We start from the raw sequence: 17,902 nt of genomic DNA, 5'->3' as shown, positions 1-17,902 counted from the left end.
ATTATCTCACAAGGCTTAAAGATGTGGGCTCCCACAACTTTACTTGGATAAAAAACGTTTTTAAATAAATTCCTCCATTTACAAGAATTACATGCATTTATTACTTACTATTTAATATTATAAATAACCTAGACTCTGCCTAAATGTATTCTTTAAAGCAAACTGACTCATTTTGTCACAAGGGTCATATTTGTGGGCCTCCACACCTTTATTTGGATTAAAATATTCTCAAATATACGGAATAAATTATAAGATTTACATACATTTATTAAGATAGATAAATGATCATATTAAAATGCATTTAATATCATCATAAACTAAATTTTTGTATAAACGCTTTTTTTAAAGCAAAGCAGGCTTCATTATCTCACAAGGCTTAAGGTTGTGGCCACCAACAACTTTACTTGGATTAAAAAAGTTCTCAAATAAATGGATAAATGATAAAATTTATATGCATTTAATAATTATTAAAAGCATGTAGACAAAATTTAGTTTTCCTTAAAGCAAAATGGACTGCATTTTGTAACACAGCTCTGGGCCCCTGCACCATTACTTACATTAAGAAGGTTCTCAAATAGATCTATAAATTTATAAGAATTACATGCATTTATTACTTATTATTATTATTATTATAACCTGGACTCTGCCTAAATGCTTTCTTTTAAGCTAACTGACTCATGTTATCACAAGGATCACAGATGTGGGCTCCCAAACCTTCATTTGAATTAGGAGGTTTCTCAAACAGATAAATAAATTATAAAATTTAAATATATTCATTTAAGACGATTAAATGATAAGACTTACATTTATTGAATATTTATTATGATAAACTACATTGTACAATTTTACCTAAATGCTTTCCTTAAAACAAAGCAGGCTTCATTTCGTCACCAGGCTTAGAGATGTGGGCTTCAACAACTTTATTTGAATTAAAAAGGTTCTCAAATATATGGATAAATTATACGATTTATATTAATTTAACAGTTATTACAATAAGCATTTAGGCAAAATGTAGTTTTCTTTAAAACAAAATGGGCTGCGTTTTGTCAGACGGTTCTGGGCTCCTGCACCATTATTTACATTAAGGTTCTTAAATAGATCTATACATTTATAAGAATTACGTGCATTTATTACTTATTATTATAATAATTTGGACTCTACCTAAAGGCTTCCTTTAAAGCAAACGGACTCATTTTGTCGCAAGGGTCACAGTTGCGAGCACTCACACCTTTATTCGAATTTGGAAGGCTGTCAAAAAGATGCATATATTTTACTTTTTACATGAATTTATTTACTATTATAATAACCTTCACTTTGCCTAAATGATTTCTTAAAAGCAAGTCGAGCTTCATTTTTCATAACACTCACTGTTATGGGGCCTCGCACCCTTATTTGGATTAGGAAGACTCTCAAATGGATACATTTTAAGATTTATATGCATTTATTATTATTATTAACAAGACATCACCTATATACTTTTCTTTAAACGCAGCATTTACCTTCTTATAAAAATTAATGCATCCACACGTACGTACGTATGTATGTAGATAAAAGCGGAATAGTAAAAACAATACCTTAGTGTATTAGTATTGACCTCGAGTCAATCATCGCGTTACCACGACAACGCCCCATTTTAGCTGCTTCTGTACCCCCACGCGACTTTGTAAACACAGATAAGAACGTGAGTTTTTCTCGACACTGCCAGGAGACTGAAATGTACGCACCGAAGGCCATACGTCTGCTACTCACAGCACAAACGCAATCCCTCCGCTTTTGACCACTCCTCTTATATCCCGTAGTTCTTGAAGTGTAAACAAGAAGCTCTGTTAAAGTGAAACTAAAGACCTTCAATTCTTTAGGACGATGGACCGTAATACCTGGAAATACGGAATCACCCAGCGTAGAACTGAGCAGTGGGACACAATCGATCCACCTCGAGGAGGTCCCAGTTGCCAGCCGAAAAATGCCGAAGCATACAACTTCACAGCGTACGAAGTCATCCAGGCGCCATCGGCAATGGATTGGAGAGTCTGGCCGAGGTAACGAGAAATTGTTTTCGCTTCATGATGGGGCGGGGCAAGGAAACACGAAAAATCGACGAAGTTTGCGTCATGCGGCACGAAGAAGGGTTTGGCCTATGGGTTCGGCTTTCTCTGCCGGAAATAGCCGAACACGGTGAGGAAGCCGACTGGCCCCTTTAGGCCGGAGATTGCCGAGGATATCGGCGAGCCCCGGATGCAAGTTGTCAGCGGTGTTGAGGGGGGGGAGGGGGTATTCGCTGTTGTCCAGATAGATAGAGCGAGCGCTAGAGAGAGAGAGAGAGAGAGAGAGGCAGTTTGCAGTGGTGTGCGAGTGAAGAGATGGATCGAGGGCGCTCTTCCGATTAGCGAGGCATTAAAACAACTCACATATACACACAGAACTAGTAAAATACCAGCTAAGACTGGGCCGCTTCAATCTAATAATAAGAATATTAGAAAACACTGCATCATAGTTTACCTTTCGTATCCACTTCACACACACACACAACACGGCATTGATGGTAATGTATGCAAGGAAACAACCGAGACTCAGTGATGGGTAAACAGCTCTATGTTTTTTATTTAGATTCTGTCACTCTTTCTCTCCCCCTTTTCCTTCTCCGCTTTGACAAATCCGCCATTTTTGTTTGAAACCAAAATAAGTAGAAACTTGAGGAAGCTCTCTCGGCTCCTCGTCTTTCTCTCTCTGCCTTTGCCAGTGTCGCCGGTTGCCTTTTCGGTGACGGATTTCTCCTTAACCTACTGTCTTGTTTGTCTTTTTGTTTTCTAGGTGTAACGACCGAAGGGAATCCCAGCCATATCAGGTAAAAAAAAGCTGTTAAGATTACGGAGGAGGTAGTGGGGGGTGTATTCTGGCGCAGGCCTCACGAGCACCTTCAGGCCTCTGTGCGGAAAAAAAAACCAAAACAAAACAGGAAAAAGTGACAATTCAAGGGCTGTTGCGGTGAAATAATCGCCGTCGCGACAAATGCGTTACAGGAAACAGTCGGACTTTTAAGTAATATCCATCTACTGATTGTTTTGGTCATACAATTTGGAAAGCCGTCAATGTTATTGGAAGGCCTGAATTGCATTTATGCAAGGTAGACTGTCTCGTAGCAAAGGGTAATAAAATGGGCCTTATATGAAATGTACCTGAAAACTTAAATCAGAGTTAGAGACCCGAAATTTACACTCCCGCAATTCTGGTTACTTCCCGACTTGACCCCCCAGTCACACATGATTTCGAATTGCCTACATTCCTGTCACAGAATGTATGTCTACGGTTATATTGATCCTCAAATCTTCGATCTTAAGAGCCGACTATTTTGTTCTCGTTGTTCTTGCGAATGGCCGTCGTCCACAATAAACTGGTAGTTGAAGTTTATTTGCTAGAAACTACCGTTTTGATAAAATTGCCACTGGTGGTCGTGTATTACCATGGAAATGATCACTGCTGGTGCAGTAAAATGCAAAGAGAAACGTATGTGTTGCTATTAACAGCCCGGTACACTTTACAGTATATGGTGCACCTGTCACCTTAAATAGCTTTCAACATTATTTACATTATTGTGATGTACAGTACATTGGCCATAGCAGATTGTTATTTAACTCGTTATTATACACTTGTTGCAAATATGTTAACTTCCTGTACTTCTGAAAGCAGTGCACCATAAGAGAGTCCCTGATAAACATTGACCATAGCAGATGTTTCTTTAACTATTCCTGACGTTAAACACTTTTTACAAATGTGCCCCCTTAATCTTAGCAAGTCGATTATAAAGCAGTATATCTTAAGTGAGTCAATGATCAATATTGACCATAGCAGATTTTTTTTAACTGTTCCTGATGTTATACAGTGATTGCAAATGTACCACCGTTATTTACTCTTACATGGTCCAATTCGTGTTTAATTAGGGGTTCATCTACGTAAAGTTTAAAGCTGTGCACCTTAAGCAAGTCGGCGATCGGCATGGACCACTGCAGATTCTTCTCTTTTTAACTGTTCCAGATGGTATGCATTTATTGCTAACATGCCACCTTTCCTTACTCATCAAATATCAATTTTAAAGCCCTGCACCTGTGAGTGAACGGTCAACGTTAACCATAGCAGTTGCTGCTTTAACTATATTTGATGTTCTGTACTTGTTGCAAATGTGCCACTGTTCTTTACTCTTATCTACTAATTAATGTCTTATTAGGAGTTTCATATGTGTAAAGTTTAAAGCAGTACAACGTAAGTGAGTCAGAAGTCAACATTGACCACAGCAGATGTTTCTTTAGCTATTACTGATGTTTTACACTTGTTACAAATGTGCCACTTTTCCTTACCCTTCAAAAGTCATTTATAAAGCACTGCACCTTAAGTGAGTGAACTGTCAATGTTGACCATAGCAGTTGCTGCTCTAACTAGTTCTGATGTTATACACTGTGTTTGTTGCAAATGTGCCATTGTGTTTTTACTCTTACATTGTCTACTAATTTATATCTGAAAGCTGTGCACCTTAAGTGAGTCAATGATTGACATTAACCATAGCATTTTTTAAAGAAATAACACTTCCTTACCGTGTGTATAGTACTAGGGTGTTGTACCGTGTTAGCCATTATGAATGTAGAGAAAAGCCAAGCAAAATGACACCTTTTATTGGCTAACTAAAAAGATTACAATATGCAAGCTTTCGAGGCAACTCAGGCCCCTTCTTCAGGCAATATGTAATCAATTACCGTGTGTATTAATACATGTCTTATTAGTGGTTCATATGTATAAAGTTTAAAGCAGTGCACCTTAAAATGAGTCAGTGCTAAATAAACATTAACCATTATCAGATGTTTCTTTTAACTATTTCTGGTAGGGTTGTCAAAAGTATCAAAACATTGCTAAGCATCAATTTGTAATATTTTTAATATCTAATAGTCTACATTATGAATGCACTTTTGGTTCATTCTGGCATTTGACAGTTGACCCTTGTAGGTTACTAATGGGCATTGCTAGAGTTGTAGCCCCATTTCATATAGAATTTCTAAATTACAGAAATATTAATCAGTATAAGCCAGTGAACTCTTATGTATGAAGTTAGGGATGTGATGTTTGTTGTTTTTTCTTACAGGTTTAAATGTTTTTTTGTAGTCAGATGATTAACTCTTACAGGTTTAAATGTTTTTTTGTAGTCAGATGATTAACAATTATTTTTTTACTTATTGGCCTGTTTTATTCTATCCTGCTCAGTCAGAGGCAACACTTTTTAGCCCCAGGGTTTATTCAGTCCCCTGCCTCAAAGTGTGCAGCTGTATTGTGTTGCTGCCTTTTTATTATACTTCATAACTTTTAATGTATAATGTAAAGCACTATAACATCTCAGTGCTCATTTGCCTAAACAGTTGCACTACTCCCATGTCTGCTCATATACTCTATTATAGTAGAAATTGAATTGTGGGATGGTGACCAAAGTGAAAGTTGATTGTGTTTGGCTGGCTGTGGTTGGCCCCCTTATGGATGGGGGTCTTTGTGAATTCAGCAGTGTGTGGTGCATTTTCATTTGAGCTGTATCACAAAAGTGTGGCTCAGCACAGATTATATTATTATTTTTTTTTTTTTAAACACTTTGGTGCCAGCACTGTTTTATTGCAGTTTCATCCTACTGTTGGAGGTACCAGTTCAAAATTCAAATCCACCTATATAGGATTAATGATTTGGGTGGATGTCAACTGTTGGTTTTGGGATAGGCTGTATTGCACATTGAGGTTAATGCTGAGGCTGTACTTTAATGAGTACAGTTTCTATTTTCATCAGTGTAACTGTTTTAATGCGTATGGAATTGCAATTTACGTTTTTACTGGGTATTGAAAATGGTATAGAATTTCAATACTTTATAATGTCGAACTTTGAAATTTTGGTATTGTGACAACCCTAATTCCTGGTATTAAACACTTGTTGCAGATGAGCCCCCTTTATTTACTACTAATATATTTCTTCTTAGGGGTTCATAGGTTTAAAATTTAAGGCAGAGTACCTTAAGTGAGTCAATGATCCACATCTTAACTCTTCCTAGAGTTATACACTTGTTGCAAAGTTGTCATCTTTCTATTCCTTTAGTACGTTTTTTTAAGGCAAATTTTATTAAGGATTCATAGATGTACAATGTAAAGCAGGGTACCTTAAGTGAGTCAGTGATCAACACTGACCATAGCAGATGTTTTTTAACTATTCCTGGCAACCCTAATGTAGGTCGCTGGACACCCTGTATCAGGGTTGTCAAACTTGGTTCCGAGAGGGCAGACTTTAATTCTAGCTGCTGTCTTCATTATTAACCAATTACTAATGATAATTGCACATGCTATGTTGTCTTGATTTTAATTGATTTTCGATTAATTTCGTCTTTAATAAGTAGCCAAACAATAAGACACAAAGTGGACAGAAAGATGTCTAAGCCAACTTAGATTTTGTTTACGCCTGTGTTTTTTGTACAACAATTGGGCCACAAGATATTTGGGTGGTGATCTAAAAAAATCAGTTTTGGAAGTGTCTGGTGGCAGAGTCAACAAACTATAGAACATGTTTCATTAACAGCTAAATAGGAAGTTGGTTTGAGTGAAAGTTGTGGCTCTCAAGGACTGTTTGAGGACCCTGAGTTATTTGGTTATCTGTTGACTTGCTTTGTATCTCATTGTTTTTGTTACCAGTTCAAGAAAAGAAAAAAAAAAAAAAGTTAAGCAAATCAGTCATGATTAAGGCGTTCAAGAAAAGAAAAAAAAAAAAAAAAAAGTTAAGCAAATCAGTCATGATTAAGGCCATATGCATTATGTTAAATTAGCAGCAGTAACGTTACTAATTGAGAAGGTGGCTGGAACGAAACTTCCACCCACTGCAGTCCAGCAGTATCTGAACTTGACACACCTGCCCTTAATGGGTTGTTAAGCAACCAATAATAACTATTGTATTTTTTTGGGGGGGTCGAGGGGCAGCTACTGATGGTACCCTGTCAAAGGGTCACTTTGCTCCTGCATACTGAAAATTGACTGACGAAAATTAATTTATGAGCAGTTGACAACCCTGCATGCTTCATTAAGAAAGCAAAAGAACATGGACCAATTCCACAAATGCCCCAAAGCATCGCCTTCTCTGACCTCTTTGAAATTTTTATCAACCACAAAAGACTGATCCCAAAATCTTGAACTAAACAGGAATGTTAAAAGAACACACTTTGACTGTAACTGCCAGTTCAGGACTTTTTTCTTTTTAGTTTTTCCGGTGTATATTTGAGAAGGGTTTTTTGTTTGTTATATTGTATTTAGTTAGTTATTGAGCTTCTGTAAAAAGCCAGATTTTCTGAGGTATAAATTTACTTTTAATGTGAAGTGTGGCAGGCAACAGCACTTGTTTTATTTGCAGTGTGCTACTACCAAACAATAGTATAAGGCCTTCCAAATTATGCACATTTGGAAACCAAACATGCTACTCACAGAAGTAAATACTTTGACTTTAAGTGAAAAAGTGAAAATCTTGATGCTTCTCAAAGAAACATTTTAACGTTTTTGAACAACAAGACAGCAGGCACTCTGGGCATCATCTCGTTGCACATCGAACTGCCAAATCCAAGAAAGCACACTCAGTTGCAGAACAGCTTGTCTTGCCTTGTGCACTGAAAAATTAGATGAGTTTGCCACCTGCAAGCTAAAACTTATCCCTGTCTTTTGACTTATTTACCCCGATTTCAACAAACGTGTGAAAAACAGACAAGCCTAGGAAGCCCATTAAAAAGATGTCAAGTTATTTTTGGATGAGTACTGTGCACATTTCATCTATTGTGTATACATTATTTAAATGTTGAATATATTTTTACTACCGTTTCTTTGTGCCTCTCAGGGGAAAATGTTATCTACTTTGTTTCAAAATTACTGCTAATAAAGGGTCATCGATAAACAAAAATAGATACAACTAAGTTCCAAGGCCAGAATTGTTGAGGTGTACTCTTCTAATGCATGTATTATGGATTCATTTATTTAAATTTTAAAGAAGTGCACCATAAGTTAGTCACTACAGGAGATCAGAGATTTTGTTAGTAAGCACCTTTCTTGTTTTTGCAGACTCTTAAATACCCATCCAAGAGTCACCCTGGTACTGGTGATCATAGGCATGAGAAGATGCGAGACACTGGTGATCCCACACCTCCCTGCAAAATGTTGCGGCGGTCGGACAGCCCAGACAATAAATACAGTGATGGCACAGGACACAGCAAGGCGAAAACGGGCCATGCACATCGTGGTAGAGAGAGGGATGGAGGTAAGGTCACAAATATTCTTGTCCAAGTGAAATGCTGCAGCTGTACTTTTAAAATACCTTTTTGGCTTTATTAGAAAAGTGAGCTAAACTATTATTTGTTTCTGTATGATATTGGTAAATTTCAGTTTTCCTGTTGCGCTTTGAATAAGTTGTTTAGATCAGGTGTAGTTCAAACTTTAGTGTCATGTGAACACATTGCATTGAAATTCTTTCTCGGCATGGCTTATACAGATTTTCTTCTTGGATGACACCTTTATGCAAGGTGACTTAAAACATTTAAGATACAATTGGTTACATTTCTTTTGTTTTTCCTGTTGGAGCACTGGTAAGTGAAATGACGTGCTCATGGTCTCACAGTTTCAGTAGTGGTATTTGACACCACAGCCTCAGGGTTTGAAGTCCAAAGCCTTAATCACTATGTCACACTGCCTATCTAACTTGAGGCAATGAAAGGGATTAATACATCACCATCCACTTAACACAACATCAATATATACTGTATAAGAGATATAGTACATGACCAGGAAGTTGTGCATTTTAATAGTATCAGTGGAAGTTCAGTAACCTTGTGACCTATGGAGAAAAGCTGTTTCTGAATCTACTTGTCCAAGTGCTTTTTTAGTGCAGTTTGTGTAATATATGTCCAGAACAGAAGGCCACTCTTATGCCATATCATATACCAAATTCACCACCCTCTGCAGTGTTTTATCATTTTAAGCTGAATTGGTACCACACAAGAATGGATTGAACTGGGCACCTGTAGAAATTAGGGAGTGTAGTTGGAGACATTCAGGCTTTCCTCAGATGTTTGAGAAATTTAAGGTTTATTGATGTTGGCCAAGTTATATTTTGCCCATTTTAGAGTGTTACTGATGGTAACTTTAAAAAATATATACTGTATATATAAACCTGCTGACAATTTCTGCAGTATCCTTGTAAATGTAGATGTCAGTGTGCGCTGCCTACTACTTCATGAAATTTTTCACCAGTTTTGGAAAAATTAATGAAGAGATTGTGTTCCTGGCACTGCTTTGCCAGAAAGCATGCAGTTAGTATGTAAGGTACAGTATCTTGTTTTCTTGCTGATTAGCCTTCAATGATGGTGTCATCAGCAGTGTTAAAATAAGGACTTGGAACTGTGTTTGGCCTTAGAGCCAGGTGAACGAGAACAGGGGGCTTAGCACTCTGTTTCAATTTTTAAGCAGATGCACAGCTTTCAAACTTATTTGTATACCTGACTTCTGACAGCTTTTAACTGTATTGTATCACAATACAGTTGTCGATGAGTAGCAAGTATATTCTTCATAGTATACAAATTTCTAAATATATAGTATACTTGATGATAGATTTGTAACCTACACTCCAACTGATAACTAATTTCTGAAAATTGTTGATCATTTAGATGTTTTTTAATGTTTTAAAGCAATACTACAGTTTAAGTGTATTAGAATTTATGCAGAAATTAAATTAACAGGCAGAGTGCAGGTAGATTTTTGTTTGGAGAGTTTAGCATGGTATGTACATTGTATTGTGCAGGTTGAGGCCGTTTGGAGTGAAACACCCATACAATAGAGTGTTTCTTATATAGAGTTGCTCATACCTGGTATGGAAACCTTTTCAATTCTTTAAGTTAAGTTGCCTTGTGCACACAGCCATGAAAGTCTTTGGAACAATCCAAAGCTTTACTCCTGAGGCATATAAATGAACAGACTATTCTTAGACAAGCTTAGAAAACCATTTTAGATGGGGTGACATTCAACTTGTAATGATTTGGAAGTGTTTTAAGGTGGCTAGATAATTAACTCCCCATATCAGTTAAGGTTGTTGTTAAAAGGGTTAGGGTTTTTTTTTTTTTTAATAGAGATTTTTTATTACTATTTTAGATGTATCAGAGTGTAAAAGATTATGGTTTGTAATGTTTGTGTTGCATATACGAGGAGCGTTCAGAAAGTTTCTGCACTTTTATGTTTTTGTTGTAAACAGTAAAGGTGTGAGGAGTAATAGTTGGGCATTACAAAGCTGGTACATCGCTGGGAAAATCGCATCACAAACGACGATGACCATGTAGTAGAAAAGTTATTTAATTTGTTTTTGAAATTCTTAATAGAGTTAAGAGAGTGCAGAAACTGTTTGATCGTCCCTCGTAGATAAAGAGAATCCAGAATTTCTTCTCTTGGCAAGGTTTTATTGTTATCCTGTAAAGTAAGCACAGTTTTTAAGTGGCATCTGCACTATTCTGTGCCATTATTGTAACTGCATCAGAATGTGTAAGGTAAATTATTTTTCAAGGTCTCTCTAAGTTATCCTAAGACTACTGATGGCTCATTAAATATGTTTTGCCTGTTGTACCTTTTTGAGTTTCTTGAACTGTATTCCATGCGTAAATATTTGTAATGGGCCTTTCTTAATTATATCTTCTTACTAGTATTTCAGAACCTTTTGGTAAAAGCAATTTTACCACACAATATTAAGTGGCATTGTTTGGCTTTCATGGTGGTGTCTTAGTTGATATATGTTGTCTTTATTAATACTAATAAGAAAACAATTATTCGAACAGTACTAAGATAAAATTCAATTATTTCTTCTGAAAAAATTAGGTTGTACAAGAGGCTTTGTTATTCTGTAGTGACACAATTGGTACAGACATTTTGTTTCCCGCTAACTTTGTACAAGTAATTTCCAGATTCTTTGTAATTTGATTCTTATAATGGGAATATATACAGTACTGTATATGTTTGTGTTTGGGACCAGTGGAAAAATGTATTTGGTATATTGTACAAGAAAGATTAGTACTTGAAGAGGATAAATGTGTGGAAACCTTAATTTAAAGACTAAAATGTTCTTAGTAGAACTGCCTTAACATTTGATTAGACATATTTGTATTGCTATACTGTCTTATGAGTGCTAGCAACATTGGCGTTTAGCAGTCTGTTTGATGCTGTTCATTGGCAGTTAATTGATTAATCAAATGTCAGTTTTCCTTTAATGTTTGTTTACAGAAGAATGTATTAGGGGATCTATCTCAAATTTTAAAGTTTAAAGGACTGTGACAAGCTCATGGTAAGCACCTTTGATAAATATGCTGTGGGGCTTATGTTTCAGTGTGAGATTGTGAGAATTGCACGCTATATTCAAAAATCCTTCATGATTTAATAAAGTAGAAAATCCTATTGCCCTGTCAGAACATCAAAAAATAAGAACCTTAAGACGTTAGTTATTACCATTTGTAATATATCCTGGTGTGAGATCAGAAATAAGGTAAATGATTGGTTCTTGTTTTGAGAATGCAGTGTGACAGACAAGTTAGCTGTGATTTTTCAACCATTCTAATTTGGCAGTGGTAAAGTGGGAAAAGAATACTGGAAACATGTGAATGTGAAGGTACTCTGTGATATTCAAGGTGCTTGAATACCACCGATTGTAGAATTGAATAGATATAGGCCAGATTGCATTACAGTCCCTTCCTGGGGCATTTTAAGATTGTAATTCATAGGTTATCTGTCATTTCTTCCATTTCTTGGTGTTTGAAGGGTTACCTTGGTGGTATACTCTGTCCCTGTCACATTTATTTCAAAGTCCTATCATTTTGAAAATGTGTCATAATTAGATGTCGTATGTACTAAATTTACTCATTAACATCTTTTTTTTATTTATTTTTTTTCCTACCCACTTTGGAAGATGTCTGCATTTTCATCTTGATAGCATTGTTTCGTCATCATAATACCAGTGCCATATGATCCAGTAAACGACATGATTATTTAGAATAATTTGTAACAACTCTTCAAAGCTTCTATTGTAACCAGAATTTTCACATAGTATGTGGGCAGGTCACCTTGACGGATGCTTGACATCTGCTGTTGTATATTGAATATGTATATTAAAGTTTTAGTCTATTGCTTTATGGAAAAAAATAGTGTGTGTGGCTTTCAAGGTATCTTAAGTGATTAAGGCATTTGCTACTACTTGGTGCATGTGTGTGGTTTTATAAACTTTAAGCCATTTGCAAAACTAGCCTTAACTGCAATAATTGGAGTACCTTTTAATACATAATTCCTTCTTAAAAGTGAATATATAGTGTACGGAAATGATTGAACATTCTGAGATTTTTTTGTCTAACACTCTGAACTGCTGTGAAGTCTCATGTTAGATCATGCACTCCCTATCTATTATCCACAGGCTACTTTTTTATGTTTAACACTGCTAGTTTTTATCTCTCCATGGAATGAACTACAGCTTAAATTTCTTGTACTTAAAATTTCTGTTCCTTATTGTATATTACTTTAGTAGTTTCCAAATGAACACAAATCTTGTTTTATAGATTATTTGCAATCTGCTTTGAATAATTTAATGGAAATAATTGACAATCGTTAGCATGTCAGTGTTTAGTGCTTTTGTTAAGTTTGTGAACCAAGTATTATCGTAGAAAAGAGAGAGGCAGAAAATCTGTTATCTGGTATTGAGAAGCCAAAAACAGCATAGCTGGGATAAAGAAAATTTAACTGCATTTAATCACAAGTGATTTTGTTTTCGCTTCTTAGGTGTGTTACAGGTATAAAATGCAAGAGTAATTGGCTGTTCTTTCTCTTTGATCACATTACTTTGCGTTCACAGTGAATCCTATTTTTATGACGGACTGTGTTTCCAAGTGTTGCATTCATTTGTGCTTTAGAAAAACCTAAACTATTAAAAAAAGCACATATGGTACAATCGTGTAAATAGCACTCAGAAGTTTAACTTGCATCAATATATATTAGCGTGAATGCTGAAATTTAAGTTTGACAGTCTAAACTCGGAGCTGTTAACTGAATTTCCATCCCTTCTATCTACTATTTAAATCGGCACCAATTTTCTTTTCACTGCTTTAATAGTGATTTATTTGTTGTGTTTTAAACATTAAAAATGTGTTTTTTTGTTTTTTATTTTTTTAAGCAGCTGTAATAGGTGCTTGTTGGTTTGCATTATATGTGATATTACTAAACAGGTCTTGCTTATACTTCCAATTTTAGAGCAGCATCATATGGTAGACTGCATGATTCACTGGTTTTATATGGAAGTTTTAAAACATTCTTTTGCACTTTCTCTTTGAATGAATATTACGTATAGAACCTCTTATTTTGTCACTACTCCATAGTGTCTGTCTAGGGTTTTATATTTATTATTTAGTGGTCCATCTTGTGAACATTTCTAATACTGTCATTCATCCTAACTACTCTTGACTATCACAATAAATACCTATATTGCTATTAAAATATTGTAAACGTGCATCCAACAATATTTGACATAAAAGCAAATATTTTTCACCAAAATGGGTTTTGGGATATCCCCAAAACATGACTGAGTGAAGCATGTGCATATTGACATCATTTATGGTTTGGATCTTGTCCTGCATGTACTTTAGAATATGTTTAGCTAAATTACACCAAAATTTGCACAGGTTGAAAAGTAAGAATATGTCTTAGTGAAGGCGGTGTTCAATTCATTGTCTAATTTTTCCTTTCTTGCCTAAAATCATTTAAGGGTGTGCACACTTTGACAGAGGTAGTATTTCCAGATGTTGTTTTCATCATTACTAGCCTAGTGTAAAGTATAGATACTTGTAGAAGATGTTGGGAAGGTTTATTTTGGCAAAATCTATAGTTTATTTATAGAGAAAGATATTGTGGTACTAGAAAGAATATATTTGAAAGCCAATTCATTGTTGGTGTGTGTTTATGTTTATATGTTGTGTGTTTGTATTTCTGTCTGTGTCTCAAAGGGTCTGAATTCCTAGTGACTTCAACGAATTAAAGTCTTAGTTAAAGAAGGCTGGTGTATTTTATTTTGCACCAGTATAGCTTAGAATAGCACCTTAATCTTACATTATCTCCTCCATTTGTGCCACATTTTGAGGAAATATTTACTAAATTGGCTAAACATGGTAGTCAATGGAGCACAGAGCAAAGAACTTCCAACAATATTAACTCCATGGCTACCAAATTCTCATTTGTATGTGTAATTTTGTTTCTGTGGGTAATGGGGGTGTCACAACCACCAATATTTCAGTACAAGTTTGGTACCAAAGTTCCAAAAACGTAATGTTAACAGCTTTTTCACAGTATTGGTTGTACTGAGAAAGTTGGTACTGCACTCATGCATGACTACAAGCAGACATATAACTCCAGAAGACTCAATAATTAGTGTGAAAAATTGTAAGTGTAACTACATATAAAAAATAGCTCACAGTGTTGACGATAAAGCACTGCATCAGCATATGTTGAAAATAAAATCAGCAGAGGTAATGTCTGGAAATGCTTTTGTGTTAGCATAAGAAAAGTTGAGCGTGTGAATGCAGGAATTGTACTTGGCTGTTTATTTGTTGTTTTTGGTGTTTTTTTAAACAAAAAACACACAAAGGTTTGTTATTTATTATCCAGTATTCAGAAACAGATTTGTGTGTACTTTGAAAAAGTAATGTTACAGATCAAATGAGGTGTGATCATTTAAGTTGTATTGCCACACATTTGGAAGAGGACATGAAAAGATAACTTCTTTAATTGCTTTTCAATAGTGTCCTACACAACCCCGATAAATGAACGGAGGCTTTGCTTTCATTCTCTGATTTTAATGAGCACTCCTACAAATATCCATTAGTCCAAGCATCTGTTCATTTTCTAACTGGTGATTACAGTTCAGGGTCATGCTGGTGTATGACTTAAACACATCCACAGTTGTTAGCGCTGCCAGTCTTCCTAAACCCTAAAGTCCTATACTCCACAACAATTGTGTCAAGTAAACAGTGACACAATATTCAAATGAAGTGGCTGTTTGGTTTGTCTTCATCAGCAATAACATGAGCAGCTCCATTTGTTAATACCAAAATAAAATGTATTCAGTGTTCCAATTGGAGGACATGGCATATCGTCTTATTTATAGGACATATGCTGTGTTAACAGAGACATGCAATTGCCCAAATACACAGTTGGTAGGACAATGAAAACCGCATAGTTCATTGCTGAATACAAATCTGCAAATATTAAATTAGTTCACCTTCAAAATCCAAATGAATGACGATCATTCATTAGTATAACTCTTAAGTGGAAGCACACAGCGTAGTTACATTCTTCAATGTATCATTCAAATATAATGCTCTGTCACATTTTCAAATTTATTCAGTACAGGTAACGATACTCCAGGTAATTTTCAAACTCTGTATTTGTACACAGGCATAAGCAATAACAGAGTCTGATCACTCACCCAAGTAACTTTTGTCAACTGCCAAACAAAGATTGTTTTACAGGAGTTCTGAAGTTTACTTGAACAAATGTTTGTGTTGCCAGTCTAATATGCGCATCGGTGGAAGCATGTGATGTGTCCTCTGAAAACTGTATGAACTGGTTAGAAAATGGACAGATGCTAGGTGTGTCCTTGACTTTTAAAATTTTTTTTTGGAATGGATTCCTTCCAGTTGTTACACTGGAAATCTCTTACCTCAAACTTAAAGCTCTTGCCTTGAGGCTTCACACCAGGCTCAACTTGTGTATTTTTTTCTTTTTGACACGTATTAGTGTATCATTACCACTATAAATAATTTCTGTATGAGGTATTGTTTGTGTTTTTCTCTGGTGGTTTCGTGCTTTCTTAAGTAATTCATCCACTTATAGTCGCACACAAGGTTGGACAGAGTTTCTTGCTACTACTGACATTGTTGTTAAGCTGATACCGTTATGTTTTCAAAACTTAAGTATCAACTTGGTACTGAAAAGTCTGTATTTGTGACATCCCCATCTATCCATTCATCCACCCGGACCAGCCACCTGTTAAGCTTACTGAAAATTAGCAGCCTTGCCAAAAAAGGATGTCCTAGGCAGCTTTAGATTCAGGAGACAAGTTGATGCAGGAATTGCGTTCTTCGACGTCCAGATGAATCTATCTATCTGACTTATCACTGGATCTTGCGTCTCTCTCTTGATGTCTCACTCTGATCTCTGAGTTTATATAGCTCTTTGCCATTATCCAGGGTTTGTAAAGCTCCTTTACACTTTTGACATTGAAGCCAGCATTGCAGTACGCTTGTATAAAGATGCAACTTAGGATGCTATATGTTTATTATATTGTCAGTTCTTCACTGTAGATAGGCTATGCATGTTTGTTCTGCTATCAGTACCATTAGATTTACAATGCTGCAAACCTTTTACTCTTTACGTGAATGGTTGAACAATTAATTTTAATTCCTAAGCAAACACACAAGCATTAACAGTCAATGTACAATTTTCAGTAACCAAGTAATATAACCTGTTTTGCCATCAAATCCTTTTTTAGCACAGAAAAGGAATAGAGTATTTGTAACAGTCCAATTTTTAAATGTTAACAGAATATTTCTGCTCCATCTTCCATCACTAGATACAAAGAATTAATTTATTTCGTTAATAATATTGTTGACCCATGGGCAACTGGCATTTATAGATTCAGGTTTCCAAAAATATACGAGAGTAAAATATGCTTCATCAGTCAATCTGAATAAAAACTAAATCAACCTACTTTTTTAATGTCCAGAATTATGATTTTTATCCTCCCAAAACACTACCTTAATATGGAATCACTGTCTCTTAACTTCAAAGTCAAAATCTGCAAAGATCAGAAAATTATGTGGCTGTTTTGATCCTTTGTGCACTTGAATGTCATTTATGATGAACGTAGGCAAATATATTACTTTTTAAGTCCTCACTTTTGAAACATCTTTTGTTATTTCTTTTTACGCCTCGAAGTGACGCAGTCCAGACATTTCTTGTCTATTTTGCCTCCTTCCATTCAAATAAGAGAGGTTTCCCCTATGAGTATGGCTTTATGCATATAGTATTTCACTCTTTATTCTTTACATATTGTAAGGCACAGTCATAGAAAGCTCAGAGTGTCACGAAAAAGCAGTGTATTGTGTATGACATGTTAGATCATCGATGGAGTGGTTGTCATTTAGCTAACGGGTATTTTTGTATTAAAAACATCTTTTAGCTCTGATTTGAATCTGTATAATTAAATGATCTCCTTGGGGAAACCGCACTTCAGCTCTAAGCCTTTCATTTTCAGCAGGGAAATGCTCAAACCCATCTTGAATTGAAAAAACAGATCTCTACTTTTTAAAATACTATATTACTGTGTCATTTTAGAGTACTGGATTATAAATGTATTTCAGATTTACATTTCTAATACTTTTATATAACAGAATTGCAGAACCATGCCTTTAGATCTCTTATAATAATTTTCCCTCAAACTTAATATAGTTAGCAAGGCATTTGGAGTCTTCTAACCTGGACATTTAAAGCTTTGGCCATTTTCCTTGCTCTACCCACAGGGTGTAATCAAAATGAATCCCATATAGTTTTTTTGTTTGTTCTACTTCTGAATGCAGGGATTTTAGAAAAGTGATTTTAAACCTATACTTTAATTAAAGGAGCTATTCACATTTGAGTGCCTGTTTGTAGATGGTTTCTAATAATCATAGCTAAGCATTTTCAAGGAAGTTTTGGTTGTGAAGCTATAGAGCAGCTGGGGTGAAAATGAACCAATCAGTGTTTTATATGTAATATTTGTAGGGACATTCTCTGCCAAGCAAATGAGACTATAT

The 17,902-nt window shown here is 35.5% G+C and overlaps 1 protein-coding gene across 3 annotated transcripts in view; it reads left to right on the top strand.

Moving 5' to 3' along the window:
- Positions 1 to 1,613: 1,613 nt before the first annotated feature.
- The window catches only part of waca (WW domain containing adaptor with coiled-coil a), a 154,095-nt gene continuing 137,806 nt past the window's right edge, over positions 1,614 to 17,902 (top strand). Inside the window, exons 1-3 of one of the 3 annotated variants that reach the window (XM_051928973.1) lie at positions 1,614 to 2,039; positions 2,812 to 2,845; positions 8,106 to 8,301. In XM_051928973.1, the coding sequence (XP_051784933.1) occupies positions 1,864 to 2,039; positions 2,812 to 2,845; positions 8,106 to 8,301 (406 nt within the window). In that variant the 5' untranslated portion in view covers positions 1,614 to 1,863. Of the gene's footprint in view, positions 2,040 to 2,289; positions 2,581 to 2,811; positions 2,846 to 8,105; positions 8,302 to 17,902 lie in introns of those variants that run through there. The other 2 variants (XM_051928972.1, XM_028804344.2) reach the window with 2 other exon arrangements.

The sequence above is a fragment of the Erpetoichthys calabaricus genome, chromosome 6 (genome assembly GCF_900747795.2).
Source record: "Erpetoichthys calabaricus chromosome 6, fErpCal1.3, whole genome shotgun sequence".
Taxonomy (NCBI): domain Eukaryota; kingdom Metazoa; phylum Chordata; class Cladistia; order Polypteriformes; family Polypteridae; genus Erpetoichthys; species Erpetoichthys calabaricus.
The sequence above is the reverse complement of the archived record's forward strand: the minus strand, read 5'-3'. Positions and strand labels throughout refer to the sequence as shown.